Source organism: Oncorhynchus mykiss, chromosome 20 (genome assembly GCF_057628025.1).
Source record: "Oncorhynchus mykiss isolate SJ-2025 chromosome 20, ASM5762802v1, whole genome shotgun sequence".
In the NCBI taxonomy this organism is placed as follows: Eukaryota; Metazoa; Chordata; class Actinopteri; order Salmoniformes; family Salmonidae; genus Oncorhynchus; species Oncorhynchus mykiss.
In genome coordinates, this window is record NC_143041.1 from 32106078 (window position 1) to 32127486 (window position 21409).

Below are 21409 nucleotides of genomic sequence, written 5' to 3' on the forward strand. Positions count from 1 at the left end.
TCCTCAACACCCTGACAATGGGACAACAAACTGCCCTGAAAAAGGGGATTATAATTGCAATCATATATGTGGGTTTTTTAACATGCACAGCATACTGTACCATTAGTATCACAAATAAGTAATAATTTGCTAATGACAACATTATGTTGAGTCAGTTTAGGGGCAATTAAAGTGAGTGATATTTACATATGCCTAATGAATCACAGTGCGTGGCAGCTTGAGGGAGGCTAATGAATATTCATCCAGGCATTCTCACCCGCCGCAGCAGTTTATAAACTGAATTATGGTTGATTTGCCCTTTTAAAAAATGAACATGGGCGCATCTCCCACAAGGAGGGAATGAACAATAAAGGCTGATTATAAAAATGTTTTAGTGGTAAACTGCCGGTGAGGAGATCAGAGGCTGATTTTTATAGACTTCCCCAGCTTTCATAAAGAGCACGCCTTTGCGTCTTTGTGAAAAGTGAGGGACCAATCTGCCCACCTCCTTTTGGACTCAAGATGGCACTGGGGCCAATGGTATGGCAGTGATTTGCCCTGTAATTTCCCATGCTTGGCAGTTTGGTTGTAACCCCTCAGGTGCAGGTTCAACAGGCAATCAGTACATCACACAACTTACAGTATATGTTTTATCATGCAAATACTACTGTCAGTTTAGCAGGTGCTACACCACATGATAAAGGACAGGCAAGAATATACAAAAGGCTGTAGAATGTTCATAAATATAATTGTATTATTATGTTATTTGTGTGTGCGAAATGCATTTACTGCACTTTAAAACTCAAAATGTCAAGTTATGTGATCTTAACAGCACACCCAGCCATTCGGTTTATGTTTATGATACAAACTTTTTTCTTCCCATTGCTCACAGTAGATGAAAGGTACTTTCAATTTGTTTCATGAAGTTCTGAAACACTGGGACCCCTGTATACCATAATATAGTTCCATGAGTGTCACTTTGTTCCTGTTCACTATAGAGTGTCTTCAGAAAGTATTCATACCCTTTGACTTATTCCACATTTTGTTGTGTTACAGCCTGAATTCAAAATGGACTACATATATTGTTTTCTCACCCATCTACATACAATACCCCATAATGACAAAGAGAAAACATGTTTTTAGAAATGTTTGCATATTTATTGAAAATGAAATACAGAAATATTTCATTTACATAAGTATTCACACCCCTGAGTCAATACATGTTAGAATCACCTTTGGCAGCGATTACAGCTGTAAATCCTTCTGGGTAAGTCTCTACGGGCTTTACACACCTGGATTGTACAACATTTGCCCAATATTATTTTTAAAATTCTTCAAGCTCTGTAAAATTGGTTGTTAATCATTGCTCGACAACCATTTTCAAGTCTTGCCATAGATTTCAAGCCAATTTATGTCAAAACTGTAACTTGGCCACTCAGGAACGTTCACTGTATTCTTGGTAAGCAACTCCCGTGTAGATTTGGCCTTGTGTTTTAGGTTATTGTCCTACTGAAAGGTGAATTAATCTCCTAGTGTCTGGTGGAAAGCAGACAGGTTTTCCTTTAGGATTTTGCCTGTGGCTCCATTAAGTTTATTTTTTATTCTGAAAAACTCCTCAGTCCTTAATGATTACAAGCATACCCATAACATGATGCAGCCACCACTATGCTTTAAAATATTGAGTGGTACTCAATAAGTGCTGTATTGGATTTGTCCCAAACATAACACTTTGTATTCAGGACAATAAGTTAACTGCTTTGTCACATTTTTTGCAGTATTACTTTAGTATTACTTTTCTGTACAGGCTTCCTTCTTTTCACTCTGTCAATTATGTTAATATTGGGGAGTAACTACAACGTTGTATATCCATACTCAGTTTTCTCCTATCACTGCCATTAAAACTCTGTAACTGTTTTAGTAACCATTGGCCTCATTGTGAAATCCCTGAGCATTTCTCTTCCTTTCCGGCAACTGAATTAGGAAGGAAGCCTGTATCTTTGTAGTGACTGGGTGTATTGATACACCATCCAAAGTGTAATTATTAACTTCACCATGCTCAAAGGGATAATCAATGTCTGCTTTTTTTAACCAATAGATGAACTTCTTTGCGGGACATTGGAAAACCTTCCTGGTCTTTGTGGTTGAATCTGTATTTGAAATTCACTGCTGGACTGAGGAATCTCACAGATAATTGTACGTGTGGGGTGCAGAAAAGAGGTAGTCATTAAAAAATAATGTTAAACACTATTATTGCACACAGTGAGTCCATGCAACATATTATGTGAATTGTTAAGCACATATTTAGGCTTCCCACAACAAATGGGTTGAATACTTACAGACTCAAGACATTTCAGCTTGTCATTTTTTATTCATTTGTAAAAATGTTGAAAAACATAATTCCACTTTGACATTATGGGGTAATGTGTGTAGGCCAGTGACAAAACAATCTAAACTTAATTTTAAATTCAGGCTGCAACACAACAAAATGTGTAAAAAGTCAAGGGGTGAGAATACTTTCTGAAGGCACTGTAGGGCAGTGGTCGAATACAGTAAAGCATTTGCTGTGTATGACTGTGGTTACATTTCTCATTTGTAAAGTCCATTGACCACCAGCCTCCCTTTAGAAAGGTAGCAGATAAAATGTTGCGGTTGGCTAAATACTGAATTCAATAAGTGTAAAATACTAAGCAAGAACAAACTTGTATATTGTTTGTGTGCACCCTATCTCCACATTGAAGGCCCATTGACCAAACCATACAATTAGAATTCTTATTCTATATGGACCAAACCCTCATTGTATACAGTGTATCAATCAAGATTCTCTCATCTTTGTCTTGGTATGAATAAGCCATGGATTAATACACTGCAGTAACCAACCTTAACGACAAGATTGTAGTTATTAAACAGTTACATGTGGAGTGAATGCAACCACTTGATGGTGAGGGAACCAATCAATATTGAAATTCAAGACATGCCTATGCACCCAATTCTAGTTCATGCTGTTGAGAACTGTTTTTGAGTAAGATATTTTGGTACCATCTGTGTTTTGTACTTTCATGGAGTATTTAAACCATTGCAGAATATGGAGCATCTGCTTTGTGCATGTCAATTTGGATGATAGGCCACCTTTCATTCTGTGACATTCTCACCACGTAACATGTCTGCCCCCTTGTGTTAATTTTAGCATATTTCCCAAAAATTACTTTTTACAACTATATCCAATAGATGTCACTGCTGCTTAGGATTGATATCACCAAGCAATAGCTTTAGGCTAGCTAGACTATAGCAAAGATTGTCTATTATATTGAAAAGATAGTCAAGTGACCGCTCTAACAATGGAAATACATGTCCTCCAAGACGGAAGGCAGGCGGGAGGAGGCAAGATCAGGTGGGACCATTCTAGCCAATGAGAGGGCAGATACGGGTGTGAACAACAGGCCATAGAGAGGGAGGACTCCTCTTTGTATCTGTGCCACTATAGCGTCTGTGACAGCATGAGCAGCGCCATTTAGGCTTTCTCCATTTTAAAGTAGTCAATTTTCTTCTTCTTTATTGGCTGATTGCGCCCAACTCATAGGAATATCCACCCAGTTGACTACTTTAAAATGGTGGAAGCCCTAAATAGCAATGTCCATGCTAAAGCGGGTTATATTCACGATGAGTCCTCTATCTATCTCTATGACAACAGGCACAACTCCCATAAATCGTTTATTCCCACTTATATCAGTGCATTTGTAACAACCTAACTATTACGAAACGTCTATTCGATCAAATAAGCCTCACGTAGCAAATTAGCAATTATATTTTTTGTTGACCAAATACGACACCACAAAAAAAAATGTCCACTTAGTGGGCTTATTTTCGTAGACGATTTAGGGCGGAGTAAAACCTCTCTCTTCGCCACTTCCTCTTTGACTATAGTGACGCAGCGCTAGTAATGACTCAAGTTTAACTTTAGTATTGTACTGTATACCGTATGAAATCAAATTGTTGCAGTTTAATTGATAGAGCTGTCTGTCATGCTTTTGGACCATGGATTTCATTAGCAATAATGCCATTGCAATTTGTATAGATTTTGTTCTACACTGCACATTTCCTATCTGGTAGAGGACCAGGTAAATTCTTTCCTGACTTCCTCTACAGTTGCTGCAACATACCTTCATCAGACTGCATTACACCAGAGGGGGAGCACCTAAACACTCTTATTTACAATGCAGTTAAAGTATGAAGCTCTGTGTAGCTGAGGGTTGGTTATGAAGACTGGTGCAAATAATTGTCTATGTAGAGTAGACAAGAGGTTACGTGTAATTACACATATCCTTTATATGCATTACATTTGTTAATAAACTCAAAACTCACCCTAGAATAATTATTTGAGATTAATCAGATATCTCCATGTAAATGTGTTTGCAAATCCTTGAGTACAGTATGTGTAGCCTACCTACACTGTTGAGAGGATAGAGAGGCAGACCAGCAGCCATTCTAACCAATTGGACAATGAAGTATCAATTATATTATATTGCATTATATTCTATTCATGGCAATGCATTTTGGGGCGGCAGGTAGCCTAGTGGTTAGAGCGTTGGATTAGTAACCGAAAGGCTGAAATATCGAATCCCTGAACCGAAAAGGTAAACATCTCTTTCTTCCCCTGAACAAGGCAGTTAACCCACTATTCCTAGGCCGTCATTGAAAATAAGAATTTGTTTTTAACTGATTTGCCTAGTTAACTGAAGGTAAAATAGATTGGATAAATACATTTCTCCCATAATACGACTAGCGTATGTAAGCCTACATTTTATGCATGAATCTAATTCAGTGTTTAGGTCAGATTCAGGACTTCTCTCATTTCAATGTAATTATTTATTCTAGGGCTGGCTGTCTCACAAGGGTCAGAAAATGACGCTCCCTCTTTGTGCTCACTAACGCTCGTCTGTGCACGGTAGGTGGGACCAGGCATTTCAGTACGCTATTCGTCACCAACACAACCCGGAGAACGTAGCCTAATGGCGTTTCGCTCAGACACCACCTATTGTGTGTGAGATGTAACTACGTCTGAAGGTTGTGACAGAGATATGTGGAAAGTCCCTAACACTGGAAATCCCCTTTAGTCAGTTTTTTTTCTCGGTCTACATTAACTAAATTAAGTTGGGGGACGTGATCTATGCTTTGACGGTCTATACAGTGAATCAACCAAAATAGAATTGATTGTGCAGAAAGCTGAATGGCGTTGTGTGGACTGCTGCGGTTAACCTGATTGAAGTGGCAGAGGACTACCCGGAGCATCCTTAGGCTTTGTTGGTAGTCTTTGTACCGACATATTGCACAGGTAATATTCATTCATATTCTATATATTTCTTTACCAAGGATTGTAACTCACTTTCATTTAAGCATTTGAAATATATCTACTATTGACTAACATTGAGAGGCCTTGGTCGTAGCATTGAGTTTCTGGGGACACAGACAGAGGTATGCGCGTTGGCATGGGCGCCATGGTTCTGACAGCCATTGTTTACGAAGACGTCACCCTCAAGCAATTAAAAAAACATTACCCAGTGGAATAAATAATTAATGTTACATTGTAACTATGTTTTTGACAATACTCGCGATGCAATGTTACAATGTTTCAACCGTTGCTGTCAGAGGAATTACGTAATCCGGACGTCAGCAGACTCCTGTTATTGTGTTTTGTGTAAACCGCAGCGCTCACCATTGTGCCAACGCTTCAATGTCTGCCAATATCGAAAGAGCGACAGTCTCCTTATTACATGGATATTTAGAGGTTCTCCTACAATGACATTATGCGCCTTCAAGGTAATCTATACCGTAATTGATGATGGATGGTTGAATTGCTTTGTTGCTTGAATTGTTTTGTTCTAAATAATGTATATGGTGCCCATAATATACAGTTACAGTATATTTCACATTGTAGGTAGGTACCTTTCCATAAGGTCTTAACAGCTTATTGTCATAAATGAAATGGGTACAGATATCTGACAGACTGTTCTACAGATGGGAGATTACTTATGATTCATGAGCAATGTGTTATTCTTGATGTTAAAACACATTACTTTCAAGTTCCTGTTTCAATGGTCCTCCATCTTGAATACTGAAAAGAACTGTAAGGGTTTTTAATAGTTCCATCCTGTACACTTATGCATCATTGTCAGTATTAACGACTTTTCTGTGATGGTGGGTGTGAGTGGGCCTAATGATTTCTACTAGCCACTGCCCAGCGCTGTGGGTCTGGGCAGTGGCTTTGGGTCTGGAAATCACCATCAGTTTGTAGAAGGCGTCTGTCATGTGCCTCAATCCCATTGGGGCGGCAGAGGCTGTGGGGAAATTCTAACTTGGAAAAGAACACAAAAGCCCTCTTGTTTGTCTTTATTCATTACCCACAATTTGTCTAGTATTAGAAGTGGCCCATATAGTCCAGTGATCAGAACCACGTGCTGCCAATGAAACCAACCAACAACTTTTTATTTTTCTCCTCTTCAGTTCTGCGTTTGTACACATTACATCTGGTGAACACCATGTCCCAGGGACAGAATTTCCTGCCCAAGTTCCTCTTTGTGAGTAACCTGCTGAAAGCGGTCAAGATCCGGGAGCGGGTGCCCAACGATGTGGTGAAGCCGGCGGCCAGCGGAGGCCTGATGCACCACCTGCGGGGCATGCACCGCTACACCCTGGAGATGATCCGCATGAGCCAGTTCCCCCAGGCCTTCCAACAGGTCATCCAGGCAGCCATCTTGGACAGGGCCATGCAGAGCTCCCTAGAGCAGGAGAAGAAGCTCAACTGGTGCCGCGAGGTCAAGAAGATGGTGCCATTGAGAACCAATGGTAATGTATTAGTTTGGGTTTCTGTTCCTCTTGCTGGTAGTAGGGGAGATGGTATTTGTCAAAGGAGTTTGAAAGACCTTGACACTGAAGAGTAAGAGTTACTCATACTGTTTCCCCTATGAGTTCTTTCAGCAGCAGTGGCAGGGTAACTTGGGGGAGTGGGGTGCATTGCTACTAGCGTTAGCACAATGACATGCTAGCTGTTAACATAGACTTCCAGTCATTGAGCCAACGAATATCCATTTAAAAGCGCTGGGCCAACGCTGCTAAATCAATATAGGGGAAACACGGGTACTCAGACATTATGGTAAATGACAATGGTGAGATTGATTATCTTTTAGAATGACCATTAGTAGCTCTTGATTTGACTGGTACCTAACATGACTCTGAAGATTTACAGTACAGGATTTGTTCAGCGTATCTAAATCCTGACGTCTAGGGTAATTATGTGGGAGATCCCAAAGCAGAAATTCTATGGTGTCATAGTGATAATTTCCCCACCATATTTCTAAAGACCATGTTGACTGAATTTATTCTGTTGACGCATTCAAACTCTGTAGTGCTCAGTTTCCGTCTGGTTAGATTCATACCTTGCAGTGGAGGTTTGGGTATACCCCTTCTCTCAATAAGTAGCTAAGTGAGTTGGACCTTTATTCACAAATCATACAGCAAACACACCCACCTGTCTTGACTCACACGTGGGTGAGTTACCATGTCAATCCTGTAATTTCATTGAATCATTGCAAATATGGAATGTTATTGTCAGGAGGAGATATAACCAGGTTATTAGGCTTGTTTTTGTGTTGTCTTATTGAGGGTAAATATCTTATCACCTGTGGAATAGACATCTTGAACTTTTGGTAATTTAATGCTGTCATAACAAAGTAACAGTACATGAAACATGAATCATAGGCTATTGGCTTTTCCCTACATGTTGAAACTACAGTATTTCCAGTAAAATGATAGTGATAACAAAAGTTTGTCTTCCTGGAAATCCAATTCAGAAACACCCTTTAACATGATACATATTTCCTTCCTTACGAAAGGATAGCATTTTCTCATAGAAGTTTCTGGAGGGCCCAGCTAGGCCTTGATTTGGGAAATCAGCGTATACAGTAGCCTCTCCTCTGAATGACACAGCAGCCATGACTTTCAGCAGAGGACTTTCAGACTGAGGAGGACCACCCTGTCTGTTGCTGGCTGGCTGCTGACTCACTGGAATTAATCTATTGTGTCAGGTGACCGGTGAATAAGAACAGGACAGGAGAAGCAGAGCAGGACATGAGAGACAAAGCAGGACATTGTGAGCCAGTGGATTCCCACTGTTGCCAAATAATGGATGGTCATTTTGTTGCTGACAAAAAAATCACAGTATTCTAAACGAGAACACTGAGAATACCACGTACTGATTTTAGGCAAAATCACAACTTTAATGTGTCACAGAATGGCCAAACAAAATATAAATGAAAATGTAGATGTGTGCATCTATAGTAACCCTTAGGGTGAGTGTATATCCCCAAAAAGCGAAAATCTAAATATTGGCATGGTGGAGAAATGAAGCAAGTAAGAGGCATTATGGATGTTACATGAAATGGACAAGCATTTTGGGAAGACTGAACATATTAGCAAAAGTCTGTGAGTTTGTAAGTCTTAGGTTGAAACATGGATAGCCATTTCGAAGGAAAGGTTTGGTTGAACACAAAAACAATACTTTTGAAAAGATTTTAATTTGCAATATTACTTTAGAAGGAAATAGCTACCGTTATGGATGTTACATCCTCCGTTATGAAAGTTACGGAGTCTGAAATAGACATAAAAATGTTTGGTCATCTGGAACGTTTTTAAGATGTCAGCAAAAAGCATAGTAGTTTAGGATTACAGGTAGCCTTGATAATATACTGTATAGGCTAAGGCCATACCCCACATCCTATCAGGGTCGTTGTTTTCCTTTATGTACACTACCGTTCAAAAGTCTGGGGTCACTTAGAAATGTCCTTGTTTTTGAAAGAAAAGCTATTTTTTTTGTCCATTAAAATAACATCACATTGATCAGAAATACAGTGTAGACATTGTTAATGTTATAAATGACTATTGTAACTGGAAACGGCAGATTTTTAATGGAATATTTACATAGGCGTATAGAGGCCCATTATCAGCAACCATCACTCCTGTGTTCCAATGGCACATTGTGTTAGCTAATCCATGTTTATCATTTTAAAAGGCTAACTGATCATTAGAAAACCCTTTTGCAAATATGTTAGCATAGCTGAAAACGTTTTTTTTATGATTAAAGAAGCATTTTAAACTGGCCTTCTTTAGACTAGTTGAGTATCTGGAGCATCAGCATTTGTGGGCCCAATAACAGGCTCAAAATGGCCAGAAACAAAGATCTTTCTTCTGAAACTCGTCAATCTTTTGAATTTTGAATTTTGAATCTGGGTTTTCTAATGATCAGTTAGCCTTTTAAAATGATAAACTTGGATTAGCTAACACAAAGTGCAATTGGAACACAGGAGTGATGGTTGCTGATAATGGGCCTATGTAGATATTCAATAAAAAAATCAGCCGTTTCCAGCTACAATAGTAATTTACAACCTTAACAATGTCTACACTGTATTTCTGATTAATTTTATGTTATTTTAATGGACAAAAAATGAGGTTTTCTTTCAAAAACAAGGACATTTCTAAGTGACTCCAAACTTTTGAACGGTAGTGTATTTCAAAATGAACCGTTACGAACTGAATGTAGACACAAATATGCCATTTTTCTTGTATTACACCTTATTGGAAATATGATATAACATTATGCAAATGTGGTAAAATACTGTAGATGTGCATATAACACCAATCCATTTTACTGGACCCTGAATGAAGTCAGCATATTTTGGGGGGTTTCATTTGAATAACACTCCAGGACTAATCACAGATTGTGGATAAGCATTCTTTTCATATTTCTATCTTAAAAAAACTACTACCATGTATGGGAAATTATATCACATAATGTTCAATATATCAATATTACTTCTGTAAAAGTCTAAGAATACATCTCAGAACAAGCACACAAAATGTGTGAATGCACATGCTTTTGAAGGTAAGATATGAGACATCTATATCCATCACATCCACAACCGTTATGGATGTTACGACTATCATAACGCTGAAAAAGGATACTCATATATAAACAACTAGATGAAAGTTAACGTTGCAGAGAAAGTTTCAGGACGATCCGATGTAAGGGGCTTAGATGTTACATTGCCCCCCCCCCCCCACCCCCACCCCCCATCTTCACAAGACTGTAAGATAAGCAAATACAACTGAAGACATTCCATTAGGTATTACTTCATTAACATCTCAACCTTTTAACAAACACTAGTGGACAGCTGTGAGTGGGAAAACACGCTCTCCTACTCTGTATTGGCCCAAATTCAACTGGTTAAATAAAGATTGCACTCCAACATTTAGACCTTGGATAATTATGAAAGTGGTTTCGTTTGCAAATGACTAACTTTATTGTGCATGCTCAGGTTGACTTTCCCAGGGAATTGCCCATTTACCAAGAAGATTTTATAGTCTGAAGGCAGACATTCAAAGGCAGGGTTACCTATTTTATTTTTTATTGTCTGATTAATATACAACTGTAGGGATCTGTTCACAGTGTTCGGCAGAGTGCAACATTACAGAAAGTTCAGATAGAAATGTATTATGTAGAAGAACATCTACATTTGCCATTTATCATTTAAAATAGGCAATTGTGTCAGATCTCATTCCATTTCTATCTGCAACATGTCAAATCTTTTCAAATCACTGAATACACCCCAAGTATAGGTTTTATGTCTACATATGAAGATTCTGACAACACAACAAGCATAGTGTGTTTTTACCAGAAATAGGTTTTTGTCCAGTATGATTCAACCTTAAGATGGAACATAATCAAGATTTCCTGTTCTGTGTGGAGGTTTGTTGTTGCTCGGGTAGAATGTTCCCTTTACTGACGGAAAGCATTCTCCTCATACATCAAATTATTTAAAGGATAGAAATAGAAAAAACATTTTAGGCCCCTTTCCCTTGTATCCCTACTAGGCTCATGTCCTGCCTCTATTGGCAGCAGGTATCTACAGACTGGGGTGCAGATATTACATAGGTATAATAGTGGTGTACATATTACATAGTGGTGCACATAGTAATACATATATAGCAGTGCACATATAGTAGTACATATATAAAAACAGTGGTGCAACACAGTGTTCACTTCTACAGGCCCAGACTGGTTCTTCAGCCTGGCGGAAGACAAAAAAGAGGAAGGCAGAAGGTGTCCCATGTCAGTACTCAGAACTTCCTTTTTTAAGTAGAGAAATATGCGTGTGTAAATATAAAAATATATCATCCCACGCAAAAATGAGACCTCTACTGGTCGTCGGCGAAGCTCGTAAAGAGAAAGCGTTCCAGCCGAGCCAAGCTCCGCCCCTCTGGAAAGTCCAGAGTCTGATGTCTATGGAGCAGCAGACAAGGGAAGAAAGAGTCGAATGGCAGCCTCACGGCACTTAGTCACAGAGAACCACACTCAGGGAAATTCCTCTCTTCAGTGTGGCAGGCAGCAGGGTATTTCAGACGAGCTAGGCTCCCCGTACTCACTGATGTGTTTCACAATGACAAAAAGACCCGCCGCCCTGCAATAAGAGTCAACATTTTCTCCATACAGTTTACCATTCATTTCTTAAACTTGGATTAAAACCTGCATACGCAACTCGTAATTTACCTGATTTACTCATTCAGCCCCTGTCTGTCACCCTATCCAGTCATCACTGAAGGCTGTTCTTTCATTCTCTTATTTAGTTTAGGTTATTTCAGTGTTAACGTGCCAATGGACCATACAACTGTCTAATTAAAATACAGTTAGAGTTTAAACCAATTCTGTATGTGTCTTAGGCCTAGTGGTCCAGTCTTTTTTTGCCATGTTGTATGGCATGATGACAACAATAGAAGACTGATAGAGTGGGGAGAACAAGTATTTGATACACTGCTGATTTTGCAGGATTTCATAATTACAAAGCATGTAGAGGTCTGTAATTTTTATCATAGGTGCACTTCAACTGTGAGAAACGGAATCTAAAACAAAACTCCAGAAAATCACATTGTATGATTTTTAAGTAATTAATTAGCATTTTATTGCATGACATAAGTATTTGATACATCAGAAAAGCAGAACTTAATATTTGGTACAGAAACCTTTCTTTGCAATTACAGAGATCATACGTTTCCTGTAGTTCTTGACCAGGTTTGCACACACTGCAGCAGGGATTTTGGCCCACTCCTCCATACAGACCTTCTCCAGATCCTTCAGGTTTCGGGACTGTCGCTGGGCAATATGGACTTTCAGCTCCCTCCAAAGATTTTCTATTGGGTTCAAGTCTGGAGACTGGCTAGGCCACTCCAGGACCTTGAGATGCTTCTTACGGAGCCACTCCTTAGTTGCCCTGACTGTGTGTTTCGGGTCGTTGTCATGCTGGAAGACACAGCCACGACCCATCTTCAATGCTCTTACTGAGGGTAGGAGGTTGTTGGCCAAGATCTTGCGAAAGATGGCCCCATCCGTCCTCCCCTCAATACGGTGCAGTCGTCCTGTCCCCTTTGCAGAAAAGCATCCCCAAAGAATGATGTTTCCACCTCCATGCTTCACGGTTGGGATGGTGTTCTTGGGGTTGTACTCATCCTTCTTCTTTCTCCAAACACATGGCGAGTGGAGTTTAGACCAAAAAGCTCTATTTTTGTCTCATCAGACCACATGACCTTCTCTCAAACTTCAGATGGGCCTGAAGGGCTGGCTTGAGCAGGGGGACCTTGCGTGCGCTGCAGGATCTTAATCCATGACGGTGTAGTGTGTTACTAATGGTTTTCTTTGAGACTGTGGTCCCAGCTCTCTTCAGGTCATTGACCAGGTCCTGCCGTATAGTTCTGGGCTGATCCCTCCCCTTTCTCATGATCATTGATGCCCCACGAGGTGAGATCTTGCATGGAGCCCCAGACCGAGGGTGATTGACCGTCATCTTGAACTTCTTCCATTTTCTAATAATTGCGCCAACAGTTTTTGCCTTCTCACCAAGCAGCTTGCCTATTGTCCTGTAGCCCATCCCAGCCTTGTGCAGGTCTACAATTTTATCCCTGATGTCCTTACACAGCTCTCTGGACTTGGCCATCGTGGAGAGGTTGGAGTCTGTTTGATTGAGTGTGTGGACAGGTGTCTTTTATACAATGAACGAGTTCAAACAGGTGCAGTTAATACAGGTAATGAGTGGAGAACAGGAGGGCTTCTTAAAGAAAAACAGGTCTGTGAGAGCCGGAATTCTTACTGGTTGGTAGGTGATCAAATACTTATGTCATGCAATAAAAGGCTAATTCATTACTTAAAAATCATACAATGTGATTTTCTGGATTTTTGATTTTAGATTCGGTCTCTCACAGTTGAAGTGTACCTATGATAACAATTACAGACCTCTACATGCTTTGTAAGTAGGAAAACCTGCAAAATCGGCAGCGTATAAAATACTTGTTCTCCCCTCTGTACATAAAGTGTGGGACCAGGCCAATGTGTCAAAGCCCACAGTACCTGCACATTTTTTTTCTCTGGTCTCTCAAAGAAGATAAAAAAGGAATGCAATAAAAGTACACCACAAAAACGAACAGTGCTGATAGAGTCTGTGACATCAATCTTTCTCAGGCCTTTTTATATTTCCTCTGTAAGGTGATGAATGATGGTCAGATATAATGGATGCCTAAAGAGCTCTGTGAGAGCTTGTCTGGAAATCCCCTCTCCTTTTAGACTTTTTTCTCCAAGCCATATGGGTCTTTGTCTGTCATGGATAGTTTTGCCGTTAATGACTTGGAGTATTACCTGTGGTGATGTGAGGATGGGCACTTTGTATTTCACATAAACACAGATTCATACTAAAGGACGGGAGATAAACTTAACATCTACTGTACGTGTCTGGCTCAAAGTTCTACAAAGTGGAATGCGTCAACATAATAAAGTCAGTCGACATATTTGTTGACACAGGCTTTTTATTAATAAAGGATGTGATATCCCCCTTACGCTAGTCTAGGTCATGTTATTATTGTTTACATGTGTTCTAGTGGGGATCCTGTGCCGTATGTAATATCTACTCCCATTTCTCATGTGTTGCAGGAGATGGGAACTGTCTTCTCCACGCTGCATCTCAGTACATGCTGGGGGTGCAGGACACAGACCTGGTCCTGAGGAAGGCCCTGTTCAGCGTGCTAAAGGAGACAGACACGGGCAACTTCAGAGCCCGTTTCCAGACTGAGCTGCTGCAGTCTCAGGAGTTCACCCAGACTGGCCTGCGTTACAGCACCATGGTGAGGAACGGAGGCCCTGCTACGGCTAGGATGGTGTTACTATAGCAGACCTGGGTGCATAATGATAATTGCATAATGTCAGATACTTGGAAAGTATAGTAAGGCGTGCTTAATTTAGTTTGGAGTTTGCACTTTTGGGCCTATTCCATTGGTGTCATTGTACCAGGCAAGCTATGTCAAGTGCAGCCCAAGTATTTGAAAGTGTTTGACGTATTGTATATATTTGACCAAGATCTGTTAGTAGTATCGCCTGTTAGTAGTATCACCCAGGTCTGTTAGTAGTATCACCTGTTAGTAGTATCACCCAGGTCTGTTAGTAGTATCACCTGTTAGTAGTATCACCCAGGTCTGTTAGTAGTAGCACCTGTTAGTAGTATCACCCAGGTCTGTTAGTAGTATCACCTGTTAGTAGTATCACCTGTTAGTAGTATCACCAAGGTCTGTTAGTAGTATCACCCAGGTCTGTTAGTAGTATCACCTGTTAGTAGTATCACCCAGGTCTGTTAGTAGTATCACCTGTTAGTAGTATCACCCAGGTCTGTTAGTAGTATCACCTGTTAGTAGTATCACCCAGGTCTGTTAGTAGTATCACCTGTTAGTAGTATCACCCAGGTCTGTTAGTAGTATCACCTGTTAGTAGTATCACCCAGGTCTGTTAGTAGTATCACCCAGGTCTGTTAGTAGTATCACCCAGGTCTGTTAGTAGTATCACCTGTTAGTAGTATCACCCAGGTCTGTTAGTAGTATCACCCAGGTCTGTTAGTAGTATCACCTGTTAGTAGTATCACCCAGGTCTGTTAGTAGTATCACCCAGGTCTGTTAGTAGTATCACCCAGGTCTGTTAGTAGTATCACCTGTTAGGCTGCTTTGAACATTATGATACTACTATCTCAAAATGTTTTGTATTTTCAGAATTGGGAAGAGGAATGGGAGAAGATCATCAAGATGGCATCACCTGTATCCAGCAGCAACGGGCTGCAGTTTGACTCCCTGGAAGACATACACATCTTTGTCCTCTCAAACATCCTCCGCAGGCCCATCATCGTCATCGCAGGTACAGCCTTTCTCAATGGAGCCTTTCATCATTCAGTTCATCAGAAGTGTTGTTTACATTGTACAAGTATGCTCCGTCTCTATTCTGTTGGTTCAATTGTACAGGTCAAACTCAAGCACACATTTTTGAAAGTGTTTGACAAATTATTTTGACCCTGGTCTGGTGTGTACAGTTTCTGTACCTCTTTCTGTAGGTCTGTCTGCTATTGCAGTAGAAGCAATCAGTCAAGTATGGTGTCCAGTGTCTAACTCATGGCTGTATCCTTACAGATCAGGTGCTACGTAGCATGAAATCCTGCTCCTCCTTCTCTCCCCTCAATGTGGGGGGCATCTACCTGCCTTTACACTGGCCTCCAGGGGAGTGCTACAAGTACCCCATAGTGCTCGGCTACGACTCCCAGCACTTTGCCCCCCTCATCACCATCAAAGACAGTGGCCCGGGTGTGTACAGTAACCGTCATTGATAGATTACACTGTTGAGGAGTGCTTGTAGAATGAGGGTGAATGTGACCTATATACCGCATCCTACTAAATTTAGTAATTTCTTCTGCTGTTTTTGTTGTACAGCGTCATTGGGTCCCAGAAAAGTGGTATATACCTAACACCTATGTATTATTCATGTATTATTATTATGACTGTGTGCCCCAGAGATCCGAGCGGTGCCGCTGATCAACCCGGGTCGTGGGGACTTCGAGGAGCTCAAGGTGCACTTTCTGATGGAGAAGGAGCAGACGCAGAAGGAGAGGCTGCTGAAGGACTACCTGATGCTGATTGAAATCCCTGTCATTGGACTGGGCTATGACACCACACGCATCATCAACGCTGCCAGGTGGGTGGGACACAAGAGGCATGGGGAACTACAGAGAACAGGATATAAAGCATGGTTTAAAAAGCACTACAAATCTGTTTTTAAAAGTATGTTTGTGGCATAATAGTACTTCATTTGTATTTACCTTATTTAGTCGAGTGGGTCAGTTGAGAAACAATTGTCAATAGATGACGACCTGGCCGAGAGGTGTGTGATTAGCCTATCAATAGTTCTGAGTGTGTTCCATGTTGCCTCTCCCAGGCTGGATGAAGGGAACCTGCCTGAGGACATGAACCTGATGGAGGACTACCTCCAGTTGGTCAACCACGAGTACAAGCGCTGGCAGGAAGACAAGGACCAACTGTGGGCCGCCCAGCCCCATAGACCACCCCCCTTCTCCGTGTCCCAGCTGTCCCTTATCGAGATCCGCTGTGCCACACCACGATGCACCTTCTACGTCTCCGTGGACACCCAGCCACACTGCCACGAGTGCTTTGAGAAACGCCAGGGCCAGCCTAATGGGAGGATAGAGGCTGCTCCTACGAAAGGCGGTGGTCAGGCTTGTGAGCCAGAGTGTAGTAGTGGCTGCCGGGCAGTGTTATCCAGCCCACGCTCCGTCCCTCCCCCACCCACGGCGCCCAGCCTCAGCCTGTACAGCGAGACCCACGCCATGAAGTGCAAGACACCCGGCTGCCTTTTCACCCTCAGCGTGGAGCACGATGGTCTGTGTGAACGCTGCTTCAACACCCGGCAGAATGCACCCACTGCTGATGGCCCCTCGGGCCTCCCCCTGCCTGCCCACCTCGGCTGGCCCCAGTGGGGCGCGGGACGGGAGCAGGAGACAGAGCGGTGCAACGTGTGCCACCAGAAGGCCTTCAGGATATTTAACGGACTGTGCCCCCCGTGCCTCCAGAGGACTGCTACGGAGAGGGGCGAGGATCCCCAGCCACCGGCAACAGCCAGGATAGAGGCCTCCTCTGGGTCGTTATGGACCCAGCCCCAGCCAAGGGACTCTGAGCGCTCAGGCACCTCGGCTCTCAACGGCCACACGTCTGGCCGGCCCTGTAAGAGGTCGGGATGCCAGTTCTTCGGGACTCAACAGAATCTTGGATTCTGCACCATCTGTTACCTGGACTATCAGACCAACCACCGTAAGTCTAATCAGCCGCTTGCTCATAGTCATTTTAACAAGAAATGCTATTCTAATAATTTCCCAGCAAAACCTTGATTTTATCAAAGGGAATCAGGCCACATCAAACCCACAGTTGTCATGTCTACTATTAATCTACTTATATCAGTATACTTAGAGACAACATGAAACAAACAAAATGTTTAGACAGTACTGGGAAACCTGCACATTTACTGGAATCTCAAGATAAGTTGATATTGTGTGTGGTCATATGTGAGTTTGACGTGTGGTTTTGCTGTGTTCACCTCCCCCAGTGGCGACCCCTCATCCTCCCCCTGCTCCAATCCAGAGTCGTCACGCGTCAGAGGCAGGTTTCCAGGATGCTTCGCGCTGTCGGGGCCCGGACTGTGGGGCCATGGGCAAGGTCATGCTGGAGGGTTACTGCAACAAGTGCTACGTAAAGGAGCAGAGCACCAGGCTCAACCAGGCTGCTACCAGGGCTCCCGGCACCCACTCCCCTCCACTGGTCATGGTGAGTGTCTCCTTCCCTCTCACACAGGGCCCAGTGGCTGAACACCACATTTTGAATTGCAGATAATAAAAATTTTAAAAAATTGTTTCAGAGAGTAAATAAAAGTCTTAGATCAGATAGAATGATTTGTTTCCACAAGTGACAATGTTCCTCTGTTTTTCTCTCTCTCTGCAGCGAACAGCTAAACCAGAAAGAGACAGAACCAGACAGACGCAGACCCAGACCCAGACCCAGGCAACGTGTAGGCGGAGTGGCTGCAGTAACATCTCCCCCGGCTGCACAGACCTGTGTCCAGAGTGCCACACGCGAAACACGCGGGGGCAGAGAGAGAGTCGCAGGGAGAGGGCAGGGGCACCTAAAGAGAAGACAAAGCAGCGCTGTAAAACCCTAGGCTGTGAGCACTATGCTAACCAAGAGAAGCAAGGCTACTGTAATGAATGTGACCTCTTTAAGCAGATCTACAGGGGGTGAGCCCAAAGGTTTGGGGAAGATTAAAATGGCCGTGCCACGATGCTAGTCAATGCATCTCTGAAACTAGTGACCTTACGGCCAAAAGCCCATTTTAAAATGTGTTCATGAAGAGCGGGGGCAGTAGAAATGGCCGGCAGAATACCTCTTAGTGCAATTATTATTATCTCACGTGTACAGGACGAGAGGTGAGGTATACGTGTCATAAAACTGACAACATATGTACAGTATGTATCTAAGTACATACTGTATCATGCTGGACTACTGATTGTATCTTGAAAAAAGCGCAATGTGTAAACTGCTTAATAATACGGCCAAGGAATGATCTATCAAGCAGCTAGCTACCTACACAATAATGTGATAAACCACAGCTTTTGTTTAAGAACCTCATTGACCAAAGTTCTGACAAGTGCAGAGCTGTGCCAAAGCCATCATGCACTGCCAAAAGGAGTTTGTTTAGTCAAAATTCGGTTTTAAACAGGAGTAGTTACAGTCTCAAAAACTGCACCTACCTAGACCGCTAATGTACAGTCTCTGAGCATTTGCGAGTGGGCAGGACCCTTAAAAGTATGGTGCTACTTGTACAGAAAGCAAACATGGAGGTTCTCTGACATGACAGAGAAAACAGTAGTTAGAACTCAATAATATTCAACCTCTCCCACCGCCGCATAGATGTCTGCTGGCAGTACAGATGCTGTTGCCTTTTGTGGTTGTGTTCTTGTTTGCTGTTGACCACTTTTGTATCTGTACTGTAGAAATACAAGTTAATGCTTGCCCTGAGAGTTGTGCCGTGTTACAGTATGTTCTATATGTGGCCTCTGTTAATGCTGGGCAATTACCTTCACACAGACTCCAAGTTAATGACTAACTTACAGAGAAAGATAAGAGCAGAGTTCAGTTGATCTCGTCCAAGGGGATTGCCAGTGAAGAAAGGAGTGTGTGTTTGAAAGGAAAGGAAAGAAAACATAAGTGCAGGAGAAATCCCCTTAGAGCTCAATACCTCAGTCAGAGGAGGGAGGGAGGCCAAGAGAAGGTAAACAAATACACCTGTGGGGAAAAAAATGAAAGAGCTTGGTTCACACCATGTAGCTGTGGCATGGCAGCCAGTGCTCTTAGCTACCATGAGCTGGTAGGCCCCAGCCTGCAGTAAAATACCTCTCCACCCGTAGAACCTGGCTTGCAGTAGAGTACCTCTTCATCATAGGGGCTCTGCTGAAATCTGCTCTGCTCACACGATGCCTCACTCCAGTACTCACACCTGTGTGATATGCGCAAGCAAACTGACATTCCTTTTCTTCCTTTATATCTATATATTTGAACTGACATTTTTGTTCCTGCCAAAAAACGTGCCATCATCTGCAAAGCATTCTTGTGACCTCTTAACCAACGCAACGTTGAAACAAAAGAACGTCTGTTCAATATGCATATCTGACGTCTGTTAAAAATGAGATTTATGGTAGCCTAGATAGAGATCTGGTCTTTAATCAGATGATAAACATAATATAATATAAGGGCAATTAGTAGTCAGTTCATTACGAGACATCAAAGGAGTACATGCTCTTTGGTTATGGGTCGGAACTCTGATCATCACATACTACTTGCACAATACTTAATAAGCTGCTCCGGAATTTAGGATGGTACTTTCCTTGACATGCATAGGGACATTCCAATGTTAGACGTAAACACGCAAAGTTGTAACAAAACATGCAAAAGTTGTGAGATACATTTTTGTGTAACCTTTCAATAATAGGGTATTGTATGAAAAGCTTTGTTTTGTTTGTTAAGTATTTATTCATATCAAATATTATCTGTATTGTGCGTTTCAATACTTATTTATATGTTGTCCTGAAATGAATTATTTTTATTAAGAAAACCTGACATTGTCTTGTTGCTTATTTCAACACTGTGTATATTTGTGTGTGTGTGTGTGTGTGTGTGTGTGTGTGTGTGTGTGTGTGTGTGTGTGTGTGTGTGTGTGTGTGTGCTTGCGTATGAACAAACTCTACAGAACATATTTCTACATTTCGTATGTGAGTAACTGGATATTGCTCAATGATTGGTTTTAAAAAATGACATTATTCTGTGTTTTCTGTTTTTAGAGGGATTCTAGTACTGATGTGTGGTGTGTTTTCCAGTGGAGACATATGGGCCTGTGCCAAAGTGCAGCTAGACACTACCACATTGACCTGCTCATATTTTTAGCTAAACCATCCACATTACGTTTCTAAAGCATCTTGGTTCTCACACACACATACGTGTTTCACTTTAACAAAATTCTCATTACATTTTTTTCACTCTTTCTAACAATGTAATTCTGAAAGTAAACCCACACGTCTGACCTCTCACGGCCTTGGCCCATAGTGCTTGAAAAGCAGGCAACCCCCTTCAGAATCCTCACAGTTGAGTCACAGCTGAAAGGAAAGTCTTCATCAGAAGTTACCGCTGCTGAGGGAGAGTTAGGGTGAGGGAGGGGATATAGGTTGTTGGGCAGAGGTGACATTTCAGGAGTGCGTGGGAGGGAGGAATAGCGTTAGCGTGGGTACTAGGGGAGAATCTCAATTGCATACTCCTCGCGTCCTCTCTACTTGCCTCCCTCCCCTTTGACCTTCTCCAATGGGTTTTGAGAAGGAGGCAAGGAGAGAGGATGTGAGGAGAATGCAATTGAGAGTCTACCTAAGTCAGCCAAAAGCCGTTGACATGGCAGGTGGGCAGATGTGGTGGTCTGAAAATAACTTTGCATTCAAAGTGGGCGACTGTGTTATCACCTGGCAGTTACCCCATTGTTGCACATTATCAAGGGTTAAAACGTAGGTCTATGTGAAATTATTCTAGCTCAGGACTCTCTTGTATTCTGTTTCAATTCAGGAAGTTGAGCTGCGAACTCTGTTTTGCAATCGGCAGTGGGTGTAACCAACTCTGACCGTGTTATCCAAAAGCAAGACAAACAAGTTGATCATGGTAACTATGTACACTATGCCCATGGGGTGAATAACCTTAAGTACCTGCTGTAAATGAGACGTACAGTTTCATTTTGCATCATGGTCATGTATGAGTATGAAGTACGGTATGACTAGGACCAGGAGTTTTGGGGCACTTTTTGAGGCACTGCTTTAACTGGCATTTCTAGCCTTATTCACTAGTGTTGCTGAAGGTAGGAAATCCTAGGAAATGTTCTGTAATTGGCACAAGCTGTCTCCAATCAATCAATCAATCAATCAATCAATGTCTG

General features: G+C 41.9%; 1 protein-coding gene across 2 annotated transcripts; it reads left to right on the top strand.

Moving 5' to 3' along the window:
• The first annotated feature begins 4933 nt into the window (after nucleotides 1-4933).
• tnfaip3 (tumor necrosis factor, alpha-induced protein 3) lies at nucleotides 4934-20053 on the top strand. Of its 2 annotated transcripts, none has more exons than XM_036956110.2 (9): nucleotides 4934-5308; nucleotides 6478-6819; nucleotides 14000-14190; nucleotides 15103-15244; nucleotides 15514-15684; nucleotides 15892-16072; nucleotides 16313-17202; nucleotides 17495-17712; nucleotides 17887-20053. In XM_036956110.2, the coding sequence occupies exons 2-9, from the start codon at nucleotides 6513-6515 to the stop codon at nucleotides 18181-18183; spliced, it is 2397 nt and encodes a 798-aa protein (XP_036812005.1). In that variant the 5' UTR covers nucleotides 4934-5308; nucleotides 6478-6512; the 3' UTR covers nucleotides 18184-20053. The 2 variants fall into 2 exon arrangements, with proteins under 2 accessions (XP_036812005.1, XP_036812004.1); XM_036956109.2 differs by having other exon boundaries at nucleotides 5230-5793.
• The last annotated feature ends 1356 nt before the right edge of the window (nucleotides 20054-21409 follow it).